Raw genomic sequence first — 21,419 nt, 5'->3', positions numbered from 1 at the left:
TTCCCACAGTCACAAACCACTTGTCCTGCTGCTGCTGAGCTATTTTCCAATGCCCAGGTTTTCCACCGGTCGCAGTCTGTGGGTGATGATGACATTATTGACGTAGTGTAAGAAGTGTGTAAAGAGGTGTCGGACGATGAGGAGACACGGTTGTCAGACAGTGGTGAAGTTGTTGTCAGGGCAGGAAGTCCGAGGGGGGAGCAGACTGAGGGATCGGAGGATGATGACGTGACAGACCCAAGCTGGGTTGATAGGCCGGGTGACGGAGCCGAGTCCTATAGCAGAACAGGTTGGAAGAGGCAGTGGTGGGGCCAGACGGAGAGGCAGGGCCAGAGCTGGTGCATCAGCGCCAAATGTTGCCCGTAGTCAAGCTCCCGTGGCGAGGGCTAGATTTTCAGAAGTCTGGAGGTTCTTTAAAGAAACACCGGATGACCGACGGACTGTGGTGTGCAACCTTTGCCAAACCAGGATCAGCAGGGGTTCCACAACTACTAGCTTAACTACCACCAGTATGCGCAGGCATATGAATGCTAAACACCCCACTCAGTGGCAACAAGCGCGTTCACCTCCGGCCGTGCACACCACTGCTCCTTCCCCTGTGTCAGCTGATAGTCAGCCCCCTGCCCAGGACCACGGCCCAAACACCTCCCGTGCGAAAACCCCATCTTCGCCTCCACAATCCTCCACAGCATCTACCAGCGTTCAGCTCTCCATACCCCAGACGCTGGAGCGCAAAAGGAAGTATAGCGCAACCCACCCACACGCCCAAGCCCTCAACGTCCACATCTCCAAGTTGCTTAGCCTGGAGATGCTGCCCTATAGGCTGGTAGAGACCGAGGCCTTTCGAAACCTCATGGCGGCGGCCGCCCCTCGGTATTCGGTCCCCAGCCGCCACTACTTTTCCCGATGTGCCGTCCCAGCCCTGCACAAGCACGTGTCAGAGAACATCATCCATGCCCTGACCAACGCCGTTTCTGACAAGGTCCACCTGACCACGGACACGTGGACGAGTGCTGCCGGGCAGGGCCACTATATATCGCTGACGGCACATTGGGTTAACTTGGTGGAGGCTGGGACCGAGTCTGACCCTGGGGCTGGTCATATACTGCCGACGCCGAGGATTGCGGGGCCTACCTCGGTCCAGGTCTCAAAGGCCAACTATGCCTCCTCCTCCTCCCACCCCTCCTCCACCTCCTCCGAATTACCATCCGTGGGCATGGCGCCATCAGTCGGTAGCTCTAGGCACAGCAGCAGTGCCGTCGCTAAGCGACAGCAGGCGGTGCTCAAACTGCTGAGCCTAGGCGATAAAAGGCACACCGCCCAAGAGCTATTACAGGGCATCACGGCGCAGACTGATCTGTGGCTGGCACCGCTGAACCTGAGGCCAGGCATGGTTGTGTGTGACAACGGCCGTAACCTGGTGGCGGCTCTGCAACTCGGTAGACTGACACATGTGCCATGCCTGGCCCATGTGTTAAATCTCATAGTTCAGCGTTTCCTCAAGACATACCCCAATCTGTCTGATTTGCTCACGAAGGTGCGCCGCATCTGTGCGCATTTCAGGAAGTCCAGCACAGATGCTGTCACTCTCAGGGCAGCGCAGCGCCGCCTCCAACTGCCCGCTCACCGACTGTTGTGCGACGTGCCCACGAGGTGGAATTCAACTTTAACCATGTTATCCAGAGTTTACCAGCAGCGCAGAGCGATTGTAGACTGCCAGATGTCAACTTCCACCAGAACTGATAGTCAGGTCAGTCAGCTTCCTCAAGTCTACAATGAGGAGTGGACGTGGATGTCTGATATCTGTCAGGTGCTGAGTAACTTTGAGGAGTCAACACAGATGGTCAGTGGTGATGCCGCCATCATCAGCCTCACCATCCCGCTGCTTGGCCTGTTGAAAAACTCTCTGATCAGCATGAAGTCGGAAGCTTTGCGCTCGTCACAAGAAACGGGGGAAGAAGATTCCCTTGTTGATAGCCAAAGCACCCTTAGGTCTGTTTCTCAGCGCATATCGGAGGAGGTGGAGGAGGATGAGGAGGAAGAGGAGGAGAATGTTGGCGAGACAGAAGAGGGGACCATTGTTCAGTCCTTCACTGTTCAGCGTGTATGGGCAGAAGAAGAGGAGTTGGAGGAGTAAATGGGCAGTCAGGCCAGTGAGGGGAGTGAATTCTTACGCGTTGGTACTCTGGCGCATATGGCAGATTTCATGCTAGGCTGCCTATCCCGTGACCCTCGCGTTCAAAGAATTTATTCCAGCACCGATTACTGGGTATTCACTCTCCTGGACCCACGGTACAAGCAAAATCTTTCCACTCTCATCCCTGGAGAGAAAAGGAGTGTGAGAATGCATGAATACCAGCAGGCCCTGGTGCACAAGCTGAAACAGTATTTCCCTTCTGACAGCGCTAGCAACAGAGGGTGTACTTCTGCGGGACAAGTAGCGAGGGAGAGTAGGCGAGCAGGCAGCTTTTCCAGCACTGGCAAGGGTACGCTTTACAAGGCCTTTGCCAGTTTTATGTCACCCCAGCAAGACACTGTCACCTGTCCCCAGTCTCGGCAGAGTAGGGCTGATCTTTACAGAAAGATGGTGAGGGAGTACGTAGCTGACCATACCATCGTCCTAAATGATCACACAGCTCCCTACAACTACTGGGTTGCAAAGCTGGACATGTGGCATGAACTGGCGCTGTACGCCTTGGAGGTTCTTGCCTGCCCTGCCGCTAGTGTGTTGTCCGAGCGGGTTTTCAGTGCAGCTGGTGGCATCATCACCGATAAGCGTACACGCCTGTCGACTGACAGCGCTGACAGGCTGACGCTTATCAAGATGAATAAAGCCTGGATTTCTCTGCATTTTCATTCTTCACCAGGTGAAAGAAGCTCAACCTGAATAATGTATGCACTCCTCCTCCTCATTGTCCTCCTTCTCCTCCTCTTTGTACACTAAAGCAGAGTAAACTGGCTATTTTTTGCCAGGGCCAACTGGCTCTAGCTATAGTACTCTATGTACTTAATTTTTCTGGAGGGCCACCTACCCGGTCCTCTGTTTTAAGCAATTTTTGGGAGTGCCACATACAGGCACTCAATTTATTTAATTTTTCTGGAAGACCACCTACCTGCTCCTCTGGTTTGAAAACTTTTTTGGACTGCCACATAGCAGCCTCCACATGTCGTCTTTTTAGCTGGCTCCACACGTTGTCTCCATTGCTACCTTCACACGTCATCGCCATAGCTGCCTCCAAAAGTCATCCATATAGCTGCCTCCATACATGGTCTCCTTATCAAACGAACTGTGTCAGGCAGAATTTTGGGTTGTTTTCATGCATTCCACATCAAACTTGTTAACTTTGTCGCCACCCTGCTGTGTAATCCACAAAATATACTGGCAAACTTTTATCATTTACCGATATTATTTCAGCGCTTCTTGCGCATCTGTTTACATTCCCCTCACCCGCCATATCCTAAACTTATAAGAACGCTACTACACTTGATCTTATACAAAAGGTTCTTAGAAGTGCTGTTTGGGGAGTAGCCTAGAGACAGGGGCTTGGATTGGCGAAAGCTCGCCTGGCAGTGGAGCGCCAGCTCCATCTCAAGATCCAACTAACATAGTTTTAACTGCAGTACCTTAATCTACTACTAGTTCACTGCCTCCATACATGGTCCCCTTATCAAACGAGCTGTGTCAGGCAGAATTTTCAGTTGTTTCACCAGTTACATAGTGGAACTCGGCCCATCTGTCGCCGCCATGCTGGAGACCTGAAGTTGCAATCATAGCAGCGCAATATGGATGCCCCATACTGTCGCTCTTAATCATGGAACCATTTCCGTAAAAAAAATTAAAAATAGAACCACTATGCTATTCCATTATTCCTAGGTGAAATATTCAAACGACCCAGCCTGCTTTGAAAATTATAATTTTTTCAAAGTAAACGCTTCTGGCCCCCAGGCCCATTTTGGGTGGGGAGGAGCCTAGAGACAGGGGCTTGGACAGGCGAAAGCTCGCCTGGCAGTGGACCGCCAGCTCCATCCCAAGATTAGGCAGCCTCAGAGGCATCCATGCATGCTGCCCCTGCTGTTTCCTGTCCATTTTGCCTCCACGATCCTCCACAGCGTCCACCAATGTCTCATTTGAACTCTCTATACCCCAGACGCTGGAGCACGAGAGGATATGCAGCACATCATCCCCTTATCAAACGAGCTGTGTCAGGCAGAATTTTCAGGTGTTTCACCAGATACATAGTGGAACTCGGCCCATCTGTCGCCGCCATGCTGGAGACCTGAAGTTGCAATCATAGCAGCGCAATATGAATGCCCCATACTGTCGCTCTTAATCATGGAAGTTGTCTCCATGGCTGCCTCCACATGTCGTCCCCTTATCAAAAGAGCTGTGTCAGGCTCATTTTTCGGGTGTTTCACCAGATACGTTATGGAACTTGGTCACTATGTCGCCACCATGCTGTGTTATCGACTAAATATACCGTCAACCTTTTGGTCACATAGGAAATCATGTGAGGGTATGTAGGGTATGTCGCCATGCCACTCTCTAGCCTGTCACTGCTGCCGCTGCCTCTGCATGCCGTCCCCTATAGTGTCAGGGTCAATTATTGCATGTTTTAGTTGCTATCTAGCCTCATTCTGTCACTCTGTCATGGCCATGCTGTTGCCCATAATTTTGGCATAATGGTGCGATTAAGCAGCCTCAGAGGCATCCATGCATGCTGCCCCTGCTGTTTCCTGTCCATTTCCGTGGTGTTTCCATCCTTTTCTGAGGTTCCCAGGTGTTTGGCCAAGCTTCCCTGTGCAGAGCCTTGGTCCCCTTGAAAAATGCTCGAGTCTCCCATTGACTTCAATGGGGCTCGTTATTCGAGACGAGCTCTCGAGCATCGGGAAAAGTTCGTCTCGAATAACGAGTACCCGAGCATTTTAGTGCTCACTCATCTCTAGATAATACCAATGGTGGTGGGGGGATAACGAGCCAGGAGTGACGAGGAAAGTGATTGCATCGGTAGTGGCTCTGATGTCGACGGAAGGGACATTCTCATCATCATTGATGTGAACGAAGGAAGAATCCGGGCGTTCTTCAGCTTTAATAGTAGGCTCTGCAATAGTAGGCCTCATTACAGGTGAGAACGACAGGGAGTACAAAGAACTGATACGGAAATTTGTGGACTGGTGCTAGCGAAACCACCTTAGGATTAATGCTGGGAAGACCAAGCAGATGGTGGTGGACTTTCGTAAGCACAGTCCTCCTTCTCAACCGGTGGTTATCCATGGGACAGACATTGAGGCAGTGAAGTCCTATAAGTACTTGGGTGTCCTCCTCAACAATAAACTGGAGTGGGCAGAGAACATAAATGCACTTCACAGCAGGGGTCAGAGCAGGCTACACCTGCTGAGGAGGCTGAGGGCATTCGGAGTGCAGGGGGCTCTTCTTAAGACCTTCTTCAACTCTGTAGTGGCACCAGCCATCTTCTTTGGTGTAGTCTGTTGGGGAAGCAGCATCTCAGCGAGGGAGAGGAGCAGACTGGACAGACTGATTAGGAAAGCCGGCTCTGTCCTGGGGGGTCCTCCTGACACAGTGCAGGTGGTAGCTGAGAGGAGGACACTGGGTAAGTTGAAGTCTATTCTGGAGAATAGCTCCCATCCCTTGCATGAGACTGTGGTGGCATTGGGGAGCACATTCAGTGACCGACTGCTTCACCCCAAATGTGAAAGGGAGCGTTATCGTAAGTCATTCCTCCCCGCTGCCATCAGGCTGTTCAACAAACAAGGCCCAAACAGAAGTAACCTGCGCCCCCCACCTAACCAGTCCCTGCAGGTCCCATCCACAGACTAAACATCAAACTGCCGATCATTGCTTGTCTCTTTTTTGTCTTTTTATCCCCCTTTTTCTTTTTGTTCATTTATCCCTAATATTATTGTTGTCAGAGTTTGTACTTCACTCTCTGTACCCTCTCTGCTGCTGTAACGCTGTGAATTTCCCCACTGTGGGACTAATAAAGGATTATCTTATCTTATCTTACTCTTCTTTGAATGGATATTCCGGATGATCGCTCCACCTAGAAAGACAAAGCACCTACTGATGGCTCCTCCCACATATACAGGTACAATAGGCATCTTCTCATTGCTACTAATCCAATAATCTCTTCTATCTATCTATCTATCTCATATCTATCTCCTATCTCATATCTATCTCCTATCTCATATCTATCTATCTCATATCTATCTATCTCATATCTATCTATCTCATATCTATCTATCTCATATCTATCCATCTATCTATCCATCTATCTCATATCCATTAGCCACTCAATTCACCCCCGTGACGTCCGATTGTATCCGGGAGTGATTCCATCCTTTCTTGGATTAATGTGGTCTTGGACAGAGCTCTAAATACATTTGCTAATACAAGACCCTCCTATATCAGGGACACATCTGATTTTTTGGTAAAATTATCAGAAAGTGATCTTGAAGATTTTCGTGACATCACATTGGTGTCTTTTGATGTAGTTTCCCTTTATACTTCAATCAACCATGACCGTGGCTGTAAATAAGAGGTTGGTTAGCTGTACATTCACTGAAAAAGAACTTTCGTTCATTTTGGAATTACTTAAACTTGCCTTGACCAATGGGGTTTTTTTCTTTTTGGAAGCGAGTTCTTTTTACAATTGCGTGGAGTCGCGATGGGGTCAAATATGGCCCCCGCCTATGCTAACATTGTCATGTCAGTGCTGGAGGAAGAGCACGTCTATGTATCCCACCACTTCAGTGAGGTACTGAGGGGGGGGGGAAGGTGGAGGTACATAGACGATGTCTCCCTGTTATGGATGGGCTCTCATGTGGAACTGGATGAATTCCATTACTATCTCAACACAGTCGATGGAGATATTAAATTTACTGTAGTCTCTTCCACATCTGGAATTCAATTTTTGGATGTATTGGTAAAGCAAAAAGACACAGGACTTGCCACTGATCTTTTTGTAAAACCGACCGATAGAAACAATTTATTGAGGTTTGACAGTAGCGACCCCAAACCGATGCTTGAATCACTCCCTCTGAGTCCAGTGAGGGTGAAGAGGATCTCCAGAGAACCCAAATTACTGGAGAAAAACTTGTCCCATATGGAAAATAAATTTTTAAAACGAGGATACCCCAAACATGTGATTGATTAAAACTAAGCAGACAGTTCTTGATATGGACCGTAATACCTTACGGAAATCTTACACAAGCAAGGACGCTATGGATAGAATCCCCTTTGTCACCACCTGTAGCGACTGTAGTCCGGAGATAGCTAATATCATTAGACGACACTGGGTCCCAGAATTTACTACCCCTCCCCTAACGTCATACAGGAGAGCTAAAAATTTAAGGCATAGGTTGGTTTGGGCGAATGTAGGACCTCTCAAAACTTTGACACAGACTGGACTTTGGGGCAATAGACGGACCGGTAGTTACCCGTGCCGGACTTGTGTGAACTGCTCTCATATGACAAGAGGGGAGAGTTTTTCACCCAATGGGAAAACAGTAAAGATAAAACACTATTTGGATTGCGATAGCGATCACGTTATCTATGTATTGAAATGTCCATGAGGGTTGGCGCACGTTGGGGAAACTACATTGGATTTTAAGACCAGGTTCACACAACACAGATACACCATCGGCAAAAAAAATGGAAAGACCTCCCAGTGTCTAGACACTTTGTGGAGATGGGACACTCTCAGTTCCTCATGTTGCGGTGACCCCAAACCATGTACAAGAATATTGTATTCGTGCCCAAAAAAATGCAATAAAATCGTGGTACGATGGCTTTAGGCGACCCCTGTGTTTTGGTCGTTCGACCCCCACCGGGGGCCTTGACCCACAGTTTGAGAAAACCGCTGCCCTACATGGAAGAATGTGTTGCCCTCCTTATTAATAGCCATAAGATAGCAAAAAAAAATATGCTAAGAATTTTTTTTTACCGTATATACTCGAGTATAAGCCGACCCAAGTATAAGCCGAGGCCCCTAATTTTACCACAAAAACCTGGGAAAACCTATTGACTCGAGTATAAACCAAGGGTGGGAAAGGCATTGGTCACAGCCTCCCCATTATATAGCCTGCCGGACCCTGCCCCATAGTATATAGCCAGCACCTGCCCCCCAGTATATAGCCTGCCAGCCCATATCCCCCAGTATATAGCCAGCCCCCTGCCCCAGTATATAGCCAGCCCCCTGCCCCATAGTATATAGCCAGCACCTGACCCCCAGTATATAGCCTGCCAGCCCATATCCCCCAGTACATAGCCAGTCCCCTGCCCCAGTATATAGCCAGCCCCCTGCCCCATAGTATATAGCCAGCACCTGACCCCCAGTATATAGCCTGCCAGCCATTATCCCCCAGTATATAGCCAGCCCCCTGCCCCAGTATATAGCCAGACCCCTGCCGCAGTATATAGCCAGCAGCGGGGGAATCCGGAAAGGTGCGGTTTGATATATTTTTTTGTCTCGAGTATAAGCCGAGTTTGGGTTTTCAGCCCATTTTTTTTGTGCTGAAAAACTAGGCTTATACTCGAGTATATTGTAATTTTAATTTGGTATGATTTTAATTTTTTTCTTAGATGACTGTAAATACTTCCCTTCAATCACTGGTATGAAGATCAATTAGGAAACTGAAGTCTCGATGGTATTGTTGCATTGTGGCCGTTTTGTTGAGCAGTTTATTATTTTCTGCATATAATTGTTCGGTATTCCGAACCTCATTCATTTGTGGTAAATGTCGCTCCGCAATGTGTACCGTGCTCTAGAGCCGGGCTGGATTTTTGGCCGACCCGGTTTCTGGCTCACACCATCTTGTAGGGTTGATATCCCAGGGGAGTTTATTCACAATAATCACCGAGCTTTACTTACATAGTTATCGGGGCACATTTACTTACTCGGTCCAGTCGCAATACAGCGGCGCGTCCTCCGACGAGGATTCGGGTCTGCCGGGATTCACGAAGGTCGTGCGACCGATATCCAGCAGGTGTCGATATTGCGCCGAGGTCTGCCGGAGTTCACCTTCTTCTTCCCGATGCATGTTAGTGCTGATCTTGCGACACAAATTCTTTTTTAAATTCTTTTAAAAAATTTTCCCAATCCTTCGGGTTTTCCGACGCCCAAGCCCCCCGATTTATGTCACGTGAAAGCCGGCGCCGATGTGCCAAAATCCGATCGCGTGCAGCAAAATCCCGGGGCAATTCAGGGCAGTTTGTTTTTCACACTGTGCATGCGCGATGCATAATTCCGGCTATGTGCAGTGCGTGTATCAGCACCCGATCACCAACATGTATCCCATGCAGACTGGAGACGTCAGGTAACATGATCTCATTAATATACCAGCTGTTATTTGCATAGGACACATGACTACACTGTATAATGTTCTGACCTGTATGTATGTCTTTTCTACACATGAATTTTGATTGATATATATATATATATATATATATGCCTATGCACTTTACTATATGGCTTCATAACTTTCAAATTGTGGATTATTATGAGTAATACTATTGGCACTTTGTATACTTAACCACAACCACTGGGGGTATACACTCACCGGCCACTTTATTAGGTACACCTGTCCAACTGCTCGTTAACACTTAATTTCTAATCAGCCAATCACATGGCGGCAACTCAGTGCATTTAGGCATGTAGACATGGTCAAGACAATCTCCTGCAGTTCACACCGAGCATCAGTATGGGGAAGAAAGGTGATTTGTGGCCTTTGAACGTGGCATGGTTGTTGGTGCCAGAAGGGCTGGTTTGAGTATTTCAGAAACTGCTGATCTACTGGGATTTTCACGCACAACCATCTCTAGGGTTTACAGAGAATGGTCCGAAAAAGAAAAAACATCCAGTGAGCGGCAGTTCTGTGGGCGGAAATGCCTTGTTGATGCTAGAGGTCAGAGGAGAATGGGCAGACTGGTTCGAGCTGATAGAAAGGCAACAGTGACTCAAATCGCCACCCGTTACAACCAAGGTAGGCAGAAGAGCATCTCTGAACGCACAGTATGTCCAAACTTTGAGGCAGATGGGCTACAGCAGCAGAAGACCACACAGGCTGCCACTCCTTTCAGATAAGAACAGGAAACTGAGGCTACAATTTGCACAAGCTCATCGAAATTGGACAGTAGAAGATTGGAAAAACGTTGCCTGGTCTGATGAGTCTCGATTTCTGCTGCGACATTCGGATGGTAGGGTCAGAATTTGGCGTCAACAACATGAAAGCATGGATCCATCCTGCCTTGTATCACCGGTTCAGGCTGGTGGTGGTGGTGTCATGGTGTGGGGAATATTTTCTTGGCACTCTTTGGGCCCCTTGGTACAACGCCACAGCCTACCTGAGTATTGTTGCTGACCATGTCCATCCCTTTATGAGCACAATGTACCCTGTAACATCTGATGGCTACTTTCAGCAGGATAATGCGCCATGTCATAAAGCTGGAATCATCTCAGACTGGTTTCTTGAACATGACAATGAGGTCACTGGACTCAAATGGCCTCCACAGTCACCAGATCTCAATCCAATAGAGCATCTTTGGGATGTGGTGGAAGGGGAGATTCGCATCATGGATGTGCAGCCGACAAATCTGCGGCAACTGTGTGATGCCATCATGTCAATATGGACCAAAATCTCTGAGGAGCTTCCAGCACCTTGTTGTATCTATGCCACGAAGAATTGAGGCAGTTCTGAAGGCAAAAGGGGGTCCAACCCGTTACTAGCATGGTGGACCTAATAAAGTGGCCGGTGAGTGTATGTTGATATGTTAAATGCGTTTGTATCTTGTGTACAGTGTGTATATAGTTATATGTAGTTATAGTTCTTGTGTATATAGGTTGGTTGGTTTTTTGTTGTTGGTGTTGGGTTGGGAGGGGGGTGGACGGATTTGGACAATAATTCTGGGTGATGGGCGCAGGATTTAGTTAGTTATAATTAATGTTATTTCAGTTATATTCATTGTTATTTCTGTTTATGTGTATTTTGCTGTGTATTGTTCAATTAAAAAAAAAAAAAGAAATTAGGTGGTGGGACTGGGTGAAGGTTTTGGTTGTTTTCATGCTGAGTGTGTGTGGCTTGGCCAGGAGAAGTTTCTTTTAGTTTATATTATTTTTTTTTTTTTTGCATTTATTTTGTCATAAGTTATGGCTCGATTTATGTTTATGAGTGTTATGTTTTTCATTTTTAGATAAAATAAAAGATTTACAGGATGTAACTCAGGATCAGTACAGGATAAGTAATGTCATGTATGTACACAGTGACTGCACCAGCAGCAGAATAGTGAGTGCAGCTCTGGAGTATAATACAGGATGTAACTCAGGATCAGTACAGGATAAGTAATGTCATGTATGTACACAGTGACTGCACCAGCAGCAGAATAGTGAGTGCAGCTCTGGAGTATAATACAGGATGTAACTCAGGATCAGTACAGGATAAGTAATGTCATGTATGTACACAGTGAGTGCACCAGCAGCAGAATAGTGAGTGCAGCTCTGGGGTATAATACAGGATGTAACTCAGGATCAGTACAGGATAAGTAATGTCATGTATGTACACAGTGACTGCACCAGCAGCAGAATAGTGAGTGCAGCTCTGGAGTATAATACAGGATGTAACTCAGGATCAGTACAGGATAAGTAATGTCATGTATGTACACAGTGACTGCACCAGCAGCAGAATAGTGAGTGCAGCTCTGGGGTATAATACAGGATGTAACTCAGGATCAGTACAGGATAAGTAATGTCATGTATGTACACAGTGACTGCACCAGCAGCAGAATAGTGAGTGCAGCTCTGGAGTATAATACAGGATGTAACTCAGGATCAGTACAAGATAAGTAATGTCATGTATGTACACAGTGACTGTACCACCAGCAGCAGAATAGTGAGTGCAGCTCTGGAGTATAATACAGGATGTAACTCAGGATCAGTACAGGATAAGTAATGTCATGTATGTACACAGTGACTGCACCAGCAGCAGATAGTGAGTGCAGCTCTGGGGTATAATACAGGATGTAACTCAGGATCAGTACAGGATAAGTAATGTCATGTATGTACACAGTGACTGCACCAGCAGCAGAATAGTGAGTGCAGCTCTGGAGTATAATATAGGATGTAACTCAGGATCAGTACAAGGTAAGTAATGTTATGTATTTGCACAATGACTGCACCAGCAGCAGAATAGTGAGTGCAGCTCTGGGGTATAATACAGGATGTAACTCAGGATCAGTACAGGATAAGTAATGTCATGTATGTACACAGTGACTGCACCAGCAGCAGAATAGTGAGTGCAGCTCTGGAGTATAATATAGGATGTAACTCAGGATCAGTACAAGGTAAGTAATGTTATGTATTTGCACAATGACTGCACCAGCAGCAGAATAGTGAGTGCAGCTCTGGGGTATAATACAGGATGTAACTCAGGATCAGTACAGGATAAGTAATGTCATGTATGTACACAGTGACTGCACCAGCAGCAGAATAGTGAGTGTAGCACCGGAGTACAGTAGGAATAATAGCTATCACCTGGTTATGTGATATAAGAGATCTGTGTTCTGCTCTGTAAGGGTTTCAGATTCTGTAACTTGCAGGAAATCCCAGACGTTCCGGGTCGTTATGTGACATGTAAGAAGTTGTGAGACATATAATTATTGGCAACTGAATTCGACCCATGGACATCCTGAATAGTTAGAACATACAAAGATTTAAATCCTAAAACTTTTCTTAAAAACTTTATTTGATAATGATTGGTGGAAGGGGGGGGGGGGATTATAATCTTTCATAACACACACATAGCACATACCTTAGGTACACACCTACCTCCTGTGCACCCTCCGGCAGCTAATTACTCGCAGACTCTGGATGTAGTGATCAGACATGTCTGAAGCTCTGGAGATGTTTGGTGGTGGCCGTCTACATGAAACCTCCCGTGTTCTCCTCAACGATGGGAACAAGATGCCGGTGTTAGGACTGGGCACGTTCAGCCCCGAAATCGTATGTATTATTGTCATATACGTTTATCAGGTGCTTAAATTTGGAATATCTTGGGACTGTATTGAATGTTATGACTGGGGGGAACCCTAATGCAATACAAGGTCATCTAGGTCTGGGGTCCCATGAATGGTGAACGTTACACTGCCCAGACCATTCCGGTGAAACCTAAGGTCTGGTGGACCAGGAGGCTTATGGTGTCCATCCTGGCCATGGCTTCAAGTTCATCTATAAAGAGAGAAGTCCCACTAATAGCTGGTGGTTACGTCAACTGGGAGGGGGCTCTCTCCATTTCGGGACTCTCTTTGTAATAGAAAGTCCAAGGGGACCAGGGGTGACTAACTAAAGGTGAAGAGGTGTCCGAAGACCCAAAAAGAGCTAGAGCATTCCCAAGCAGTGAGGTCTTTCAAGGAGCCAGTCTGTAGAGTAAGCTACAGAACTTACCAGAAGAAGCAAGACACCCTGTGTTTGTGTGAGCCTGAGATTTGCCAAGAAGTCTATGGGAAGTTTTCTCATGGTTGTCTCACGTGTCCAATTTTTCCAGCCAATTTGGCCATCACATCTTTCGTCACAATCTGAAAATAAAAGTTTTTGAGGAACTCTGACCCTCAGGTATCTTCTTCCCCAGCCTGAAATGTCCATCGGGGACGGTAACCAGGTGTATCAGACCTTACAGCTCCCAGATTTCAAAATGGTTGCTTTGAAGGGAACCTGTCATCAGGAATCCTTTTGCTGGCTCACTTATGTCCCCATAGAGAATAGTGTACACATTGCCAAAGAGATTTCCAAAAAAAAAAAAAGTTAGATGACCTTTTACCTTTCTATATGCAGAGCAGTGTTTTCTTGTCCCATGGGAGTGGCCAGTGAGGAGGGGGCAGACATGTATAACGTCCTGAGGGGGGGAAGTGAAAGGGGGGGATATGGAGGACATGGGAGTGGCCAGTGAGGAGGGGGCACACATGTATGATGTTGTGAGGGGGGAAGCAATGGGGGCGAGGAGATATGGGGGACATGGGAGGTTTTTTTAATTTGAAATTGATGCATGATGGAGCAGTTTCCCGAGGGTAGGGGGGACCACTCGTCATTGGCCACTCCCATGGAACTAGGGGCACAGCTTTGCATACACAAAAGGTAAACTTTGATCCAACTTATCTTTTTTTTTCAAAAAAGACAGTTTTACTATAAAAACGTCTTGGCAATGTGTACACTATTCTCTATGGGTACATGGGAGAGCCAGAAAAAGGTCTCCTGATGACAGGTTCCCTTTTAAGTCACTTTACCTTTAAGGATGCCTTTGCACTTTACTACTACCAACATTATTGATCATTCTTAACTTCAGGTTTCAGCTAAAATGCTCCCGACAAACTCCCAGATGGGTTCCATTGATGAAGCTAGAGACACGCATGACCCGGTAAGCCAACACAAGTGGTAGCTTCTTGTCCATGTTGTCCATGACTTTATCTTCACAACTTGACCTTTCGTAGACTATACTGAAGAGTGTGGAAGAGGCTACCAAGACTGCGTTGGATATTGGGTACCGCCATGTGGACAGTGCCTACTTATATCTGATAGAAGAGAGTTTGGGGAAGGTCTTTCGAGAGAAGTTCCTGGATGGGACCTTGAAAAGAGAAGATCTGTTCTATACATCTAAGGTAGGTTGATGTTATAGTTTTTTTTTACCCTGTAGCCCTATAGACTATCCACTAAGTTACCCTAATGATATCTACATGGACTTTACAATAACATACCCTTTAACCCCTAAAGTTGTATAATTCATGCTTCTCTTTTACAGTGGTAGGAGAAGTTGGATTAAGTACCATGTGAAGTTCTAGAGACAAGTCTAGAACTTTCTTTAAAATTGTGGTTAAAATGTTGATGTCATTACAAAATGTCTCCTCGAAATTTTAGCTCTGGAACACTTTCCATCAACCCCATCGTGTCCGCCTGGGTCTAGAAAGTTCACTTCATTCTCTTCAACTGGATTATATTGACCTCTACCTCATCCACCATCCCACAACATTACAGGTAAACTACAACATCTACACGTTAGGCAAACTTGGCAATCAGGAGTGAAGTTACCCCAGATCCTGGCACCTCCCTCCAAACTGATAGATCCTCAGGGGATGGTCTTGTGGCTGGGAAAAATAAGAGGGGGAGGGTTTGATTACAAAAGTCCTTGTAGTTTTGTTGATTCTGTTGTGTTCTTCCTCAGCCAGGAGAGGACCTCATGTCTGTTGATGAGAACGGAGCCGTTGCTTTTGATAATGTGGATCTTTGCCAGACCTGGGAGGTGAGAATTTTTTGGTAATTAGGGCCCAACCCTCTTGCTTTCGGCAGTACTGTGCGCTTTTCTGTAAGCATGTGTGTACTTGTACACCCTACCGTATACAGCCATTAGTGTGTCACTAATTGTCCAATCATACTCTAGACAATGTTCACTGACACATCTACTTTCATGTATGGGGTTGGTATGCGCAACATTTTTTACTTTTGTGATTTAGTGAATGCAGAGTTAATTATTCTTGACATGTATTATGGTATTATTTGCTGTAATTTATTATTTAGGGAGTGTGATGTAAATTATTTATGTGTATGTATGTATATATATATATATATATATATATAAATATATGGCTTTAAACCAGACTGGTGCGCATGCGCTCTCTCTCGCTAAACAGCAGTGCATGTGTGGTATATTTATGTCACAGCCTGTGACATGGCTCCCAGTGTAAATTAGTTGGAGCCACTGTTGTCATATTCATTACATAGGTGTATAAGGATGTGTACAGCACCAGAGTGGTGCGCATGCGCTCTATCTTCAAACAGTAACACAAATGTGTGGTTTCTTTATGTCACAGCCTGTTACATGGCTACCAGTGTAAATTCGCCAGAGACACTGTTATCATATTTATTACATAAGTGTATAAGGATGTGTACAGCACCAGACTGGTGCGCATGCGCTATGTGTCTAAACAGTAACACACATGCATGGTTTCTTTATGTCACAGCCTGTGACATGGCTACCAGTGTAAATTAACCAAAGACACTGTTGTCATATTCATTACATAAGTGTATAAGGATGTGTACAGCACCAGAATGATGCGCATGCGCTGTCTCTCTAAACAGTAACACATGTGCATGGTTTCTTTATGCCACAGCCTGTTACATGGCTACCAGTGTAAATTAGCCAATGACACTTATCATATTTATTACATAAGTGTATAAGGATGTGTGCAGCACCACATGGATGTGCATGCGCTATGTCTCTAAACAGTAACACATATGAATGGTTTCTTTATGTCACAGCATGTTACGTGGCTACCAGCGTTAATTAGCCACAAACACTATAGACCTTGAAAATATGAAATATGTTCTATTCTAGCAGCTGTTACAACTGTTTTTCACTGCTAAGCTGTACCGGCTGTGACATAAAAAAAACATACGTGTGTTACTGTTTAGAGATCCAGCACATGCACACCACCCTGATTCTGTACACATTTCTTATATATCTATGTAATGAATATGACAACACTGGATACGACTTGTTTACGCTGGTAGCTATGTAATCGCCTATGACAAAAAGAGACCATGTATGTGCGTTAGTTTATAGAGATTCAGCGCATGCGCACCACCCTGGCACAGTACACATTTCTTATATATCTATGTAATGAATATGACAACACTGGATATGACTTGTTTACACTGGTATCCATGTAATCGCCTATGACATTAAGAGACCACACATGTTGGTGACTCATTGGAGACACAGCGCATGCGTACCACCCTGGCACTGTACACATTCCTTATATATCTATGTAATGAACATGACAACACTGGATACGACTTGTTTACACTGGTAGCCATGTAATCGCCTATGACATAAAGAGACCATGTATATGCAGTACTCTTTAGAGATTCAGCGCATGCGCACCAACCTTGATGCTGTACACATAACTTTTTTATGTATGCAATAAATATAACACTAGATATGACTTGTATACACTAGTAACCGTGTAACCGGCCATGACATAAAGACACAACACATGTGCCATAATGTTTAGAAACACAGCGCATGCGCGCCAGTTTTTCTGTGGTCAAATAGTTTTCTTGGGTTGTATTGTAAATCACAATTATGTTTTTAAGTTTAGTAGATGTTTTTGCATAGGACAATATGTATTCATTAATATTTGTTTGATATATTAAGGGTGGATGTAATGTTGGGTATATATATAAGTATATATGTTTGCACTGCACTTTATGCTTGAGAAAGAATCAGTGGAGTCAGAACGTTTCAAATTTGTTGTGTGTAGTGGAGGAAAGATTTTACATTGTTATGCGCTAACTGTATACCATGACACTCTATGTGGCGGTATTATATAGGGATTGTCACTGGGACGGTATATTCTGTTACCATATGGCAGCATTGTCATAGCATGAACATAGATACAATATTTCACAATATTCCTTCCGCGCTTGTACGAGGATTCTCACTTTCTTGGCGAGGTTCCAGCTCACATTACACAATCTTTCTCGCTCGGCCATAATGTGCTTTAGATAAGAATCTAATCCCAGCGGTGATCACTGGCCGCACAGTGTGTGCTTTCAATTAATTCATCTGATTTTTTGGAACCGAAACCTGGCTTCCTAATTACCCCTGAGGGGGCTCATGTTCTTCTTTTTGCAGGTTCTGGAGCAGTGTAAGGACGCCGGGCTGGTGAAATCTATCGGAGTGTCCAACTTCAACCGCGAGCTGCTGGAGATGATTCTGAATAAGCCAGGACTGAAATATAAACCTGTCTGCAATCAGGTTGTTAGGAAATTAAGGATGTTACAGCGCCTCCTATTGGGTGGTGGTAGAACATTCTTTGGCCAATCAATTCCATTCCTTATATGATAGTATGATTATAGTATGCCATAGAGGTAAAAGATACAATTCAAACGGTTATTGGCCAGAGCTATAACTGCTAAAAATTGCATAAAAATATCTAGCTCCACCTAGTGGTGACACAAGGCAGCCATACTTTAAACATTTAATTCTATGGCTAGGATGTGTCCCCCTACAAAGATATTGGGGATTTAGAATTCACCTCTTTACATATTTATGCTGCCTCCTGAATGAATTTATAATTTTGTGGAACTAGGGTCATTTCGACTCTAGAGTTTACCACTAACTCAAGGGCACCGCAATGGGCACGCCTTGCACGCCAACATCTATGAATTTGGCTCAGGATGGTTGGGAGTCTACAGTAACCTTTGACGAAGAGAATACGATGTGGACCCATTGTCTTGTAGCTAAGATTCTTTGCATAGATGATGTGATGTTATGGTTCTAAACTCTTTTTTAGCTATTTAACCCTACGGAGTATCTAAAATCTCAGTCTTTATATGTCATTGGAAAAAGACCAGTCCATGACACATAGTTAGCAACTCCGTGACCATGAGCCCCATATTTGACACAACGGTGTAAAATAAGAACAATCTTAGAATTGTTCATCTACAGACTAGGTATTGATACATTTACTTCCCTCAATTACTTGGCCTAGTGAGGGTGGTCGGGCCATGATAAGGGTCATCTCAGACACTGTATGATTTTCTTTTTGTCACCTTCAGGTAGAATTCCACCCATACCTGACTCAGAAGGGGCTGCAGGAATTCTGTAGATCTAAGGACATTGTTCTGGTTGGATATGGGGTGCTGGGATCCCCCGGAGCTGGTAACTGGTGGGTACAGCTATAAGTGGTCATCATATTACATAGATGGTCGAAAATAACCTCAACAGATATTTTGCACCAACAGGAAAGATCAAGGGGTGCCAAGTATTTTGCAAAATCCAATGCTGATTTCCATTGGGAAGAAATATCAGAAAAGTCCAGCGCAAGTCTCGATCCGATACACCATGCAGCGGGGGGTGGTGCCCATCGTAAAAAGCTTTAGCCCGGAACGTTTGAGGCAGAACTTCCAGGTAAAGACTGAGATCTAGAATATTGGTTTTCATTCTGTGTCCATGTGGGCTCTTGTGTGGACCTTTCCCTACTATACAAATTAGGGTAACAATAACATGTGTCCTGCATTTCCGATCTTTATGGTTGGACATGTCCACCAGGAGTTGAGCAGGTATCTAAACCCACATGATTCTCTGAGATAAAATTGGAGCCTTCACCTCTGTCCACCTTAAGTTCCTCCCCTTAGTAACCTCCCTCGAGACCTCCATCCTATATACAATATATCTGTGTGTGCCCCCTCCTGGTTATCTCAAGGTTATATTGAGTTTTGTGAGAAATTAAAGTTCTTAAAAAGTTGAGCAAATGGTAAAGGTGGACACATCTGTAGAGAGCAAGGAAGTTCAATGTCCAGGTGACCAGATTCTGATACCCAATGACTCCATCACTGTCGAGACGCTCCATCTATATTTACCCTCCTACGTCTTATTTCTCTCCCTCACATCATCACCCACCACCTTTAGATACCAAATACAACAACACCAGTCTTGTGTGCCGGATGAGATAAAATGGTGGCCTTCACCTCTGTCCACCTTAAGTTCCTCCCCTTAGTAACCTCCCTGTTCACTCCGCCTCCCTCCGCCCTTCCATGCTGTGTCAAGATGGCTTCCCCCTCGAGTCCAGCCTCTTCCATATGGTTGACGATGCCTAAAATTTTTTTGTTTCGCTTATCTGAGCAGGTTTTTGACTTCCATCTCAGTCCCGAAGACATGAAAGAGATCGATGGCCTCAACCAAAACCTGCGCTACTGGAAATATGAAGTGTGAGTAGATTAGAGACCAAAGAGTTCAGACGATGACTATCCTAAAATTCCTCCAAAAATGTGATCAATAATCAATGTTAATCAGAAGTAAGAGCGATCACCAAAATTTTGGTAAATTTTACTAAAAAGATGTGACCCTGATTTATAGACTTTTTTGTAAGGAGATGTAGAGATCACAGAACAGGAAGTCCAAGTAGAATTAAGAAGGTCGAGGGACTGGAGGGTTGGTATTGACTTTCTTTATCTTCTTTAGATGGAAGGATCATCCTAATTATCATTACCAAAATTTTGACTAAAGGAAGAGGAAGGTGGAGAAAACCACTGGACATCCTTCACCTTTAACCATCGGGCTATTCTGGATGATCGGTCCACCAAATAACACACAACACGGTGATGACTCCTCCCACTCTTCCAATATGGCTGCCAATCTACTAGTATCTAATCTCCTCTACTGTCTATATCTTTGTAATACACAAAATTTTAATGAACTGAAGAAGATTATCACGTGACATTGTGACAAGTCTCTTTTTGCATAATTATTTCCACCCACCATATTCGGTCTTGGATTAGGACGACCATGGGCCCTGGGCTGTATGGAAATTGTGGGCCAAAAAGAGTCTTATTCTTTAATGGCATTAACTTTCTTCATGTACAGGTAGTCCCCTACTTAAGGAGACCCAACTTACAGACGACCCCTAGTTAAAGACGGACCCCTCTGCCCACTGTGACCTTTGGTGAAGCTCTCTTGATGTTACTATAGTCCCAGACAGCAAAGATCAGCTGTAAGATGTCTGTAATAAAGCTTTATTGATAAACCGTGGCCCCATTACAACAAAAAATTTCGAAACTCCAATTGTCACTGGGGCCAAAAAATAAATTTGTCTAGAATTACAATGATAAAATATACAGTTACAACTTACATACAAATTCAACTTAAGAACAAACCTATGGAACCTATCTTGTCCTTAACCCGGGGACTGCCTGTAGTATTAGAATCATGCTACATGGGAAAGGAGGTGGGTTCTATTAGTTCTACAGATTGAGAACCTTCAAAGGTTCTAGAAGGATCTTTGTATATGTATGTGTAGAGGGCATGAGGATTTCATAGCTGGAGGTCCTTCTCTTTATTATCTCTATAGGGTAGTATCAAACTTGGCAATTGGTTCAGGAGGTCATGTCCCCCCTAGAAGCCTTGGGCCCCGGGCAACCGCCCAAACCGCCCTTATTATTATGGCACTAATTATTCAGTCATTCAAAGGCTCCTCCCCTCCTGTTCTACAGGTTGAGGTTGCCAATACGAGTGACTCGGATTCTGGGCATTTAACCCCCAAATACTTTAATATTCTCTATGGTAACTTATCCTTCCAACTCCTCTCCACCCTTTCCCTATAAAACCAACAAGTTTTAAGTGTTGATTTACTAAGATTTAGACCATTTAAGTTTTAGGTGAAAACCCCCTTTAAATAATCTTAACTTAGTAACAGATTCTTTCAGATTCCATGATGAATACATTTGCAGTATATTTGAGATTCACAGTTCCAGGCCCTGATATCCCAAGCATTTTACTCACGGAACTGGAGTTTTGCACTTCGGTGTCCACTAGGGGGCAGCAAGAATTCCAAAAAACATTGGAACTGAATTGTTTTAAAA

General features: G+C 45.0%; 1 protein-coding gene across 2 annotated transcripts in view; it reads left to right on the top strand.

The window, feature by feature from the left end:
• Positions 1-20,273, top strand: part of LOC140126034 (aldo-keto reductase family 1 member C3-like) — a 33,245-nt gene extending 12,972 nt beyond the window's left edge. The window contains exons 1-10 of one of the 2 annotated variants that reach the window (XM_072145088.1): positions 12,837-13,010; positions 14,347-14,418; positions 14,492-14,659; positions 14,916-15,032; positions 15,220-15,297; positions 17,692-17,814; positions 18,618-18,727; positions 18,804-18,969; positions 19,687-19,769; positions 20,023-20,273. In XM_072145088.1, coding sequence (XP_072001189.1) covers positions 12,894-13,010; positions 14,347-14,418; positions 14,492-14,659; positions 14,916-15,032; positions 15,220-15,297; positions 17,692-17,814; positions 18,618-18,727; positions 18,804-18,969; positions 19,687-19,769; positions 20,023-20,065 — 1,077 coding nt within the window. In that variant the 5' untranslated portion in view covers positions 12,837-12,893 and the 3' untranslated portion in view covers positions 20,066-20,273. Of the gene's footprint in view, positions 1-12,836; positions 13,011-14,346; positions 14,419-14,491; positions 14,660-14,915; positions 15,033-15,219; positions 15,298-17,691; positions 17,815-18,617; positions 18,728-18,803; positions 18,970-19,686; positions 19,770-20,022 lie in introns of those variants that run through there. The other variant, XM_072145089.1, reaches the window with a different exon arrangement.
• Positions 20,274-21,419: the final 1,146 nt, after the last annotated feature.

Source organism: Engystomops pustulosus, chromosome 4 (genome assembly GCF_040894005.1).
Source record: "Engystomops pustulosus chromosome 4, aEngPut4.maternal, whole genome shotgun sequence".
Taxonomy (NCBI): domain Eukaryota; kingdom Metazoa; phylum Chordata; class Amphibia; order Anura; family Leptodactylidae; genus Engystomops; species Engystomops pustulosus.
This window is presented reverse-complemented; position numbering and strand designations above follow the sequence as displayed.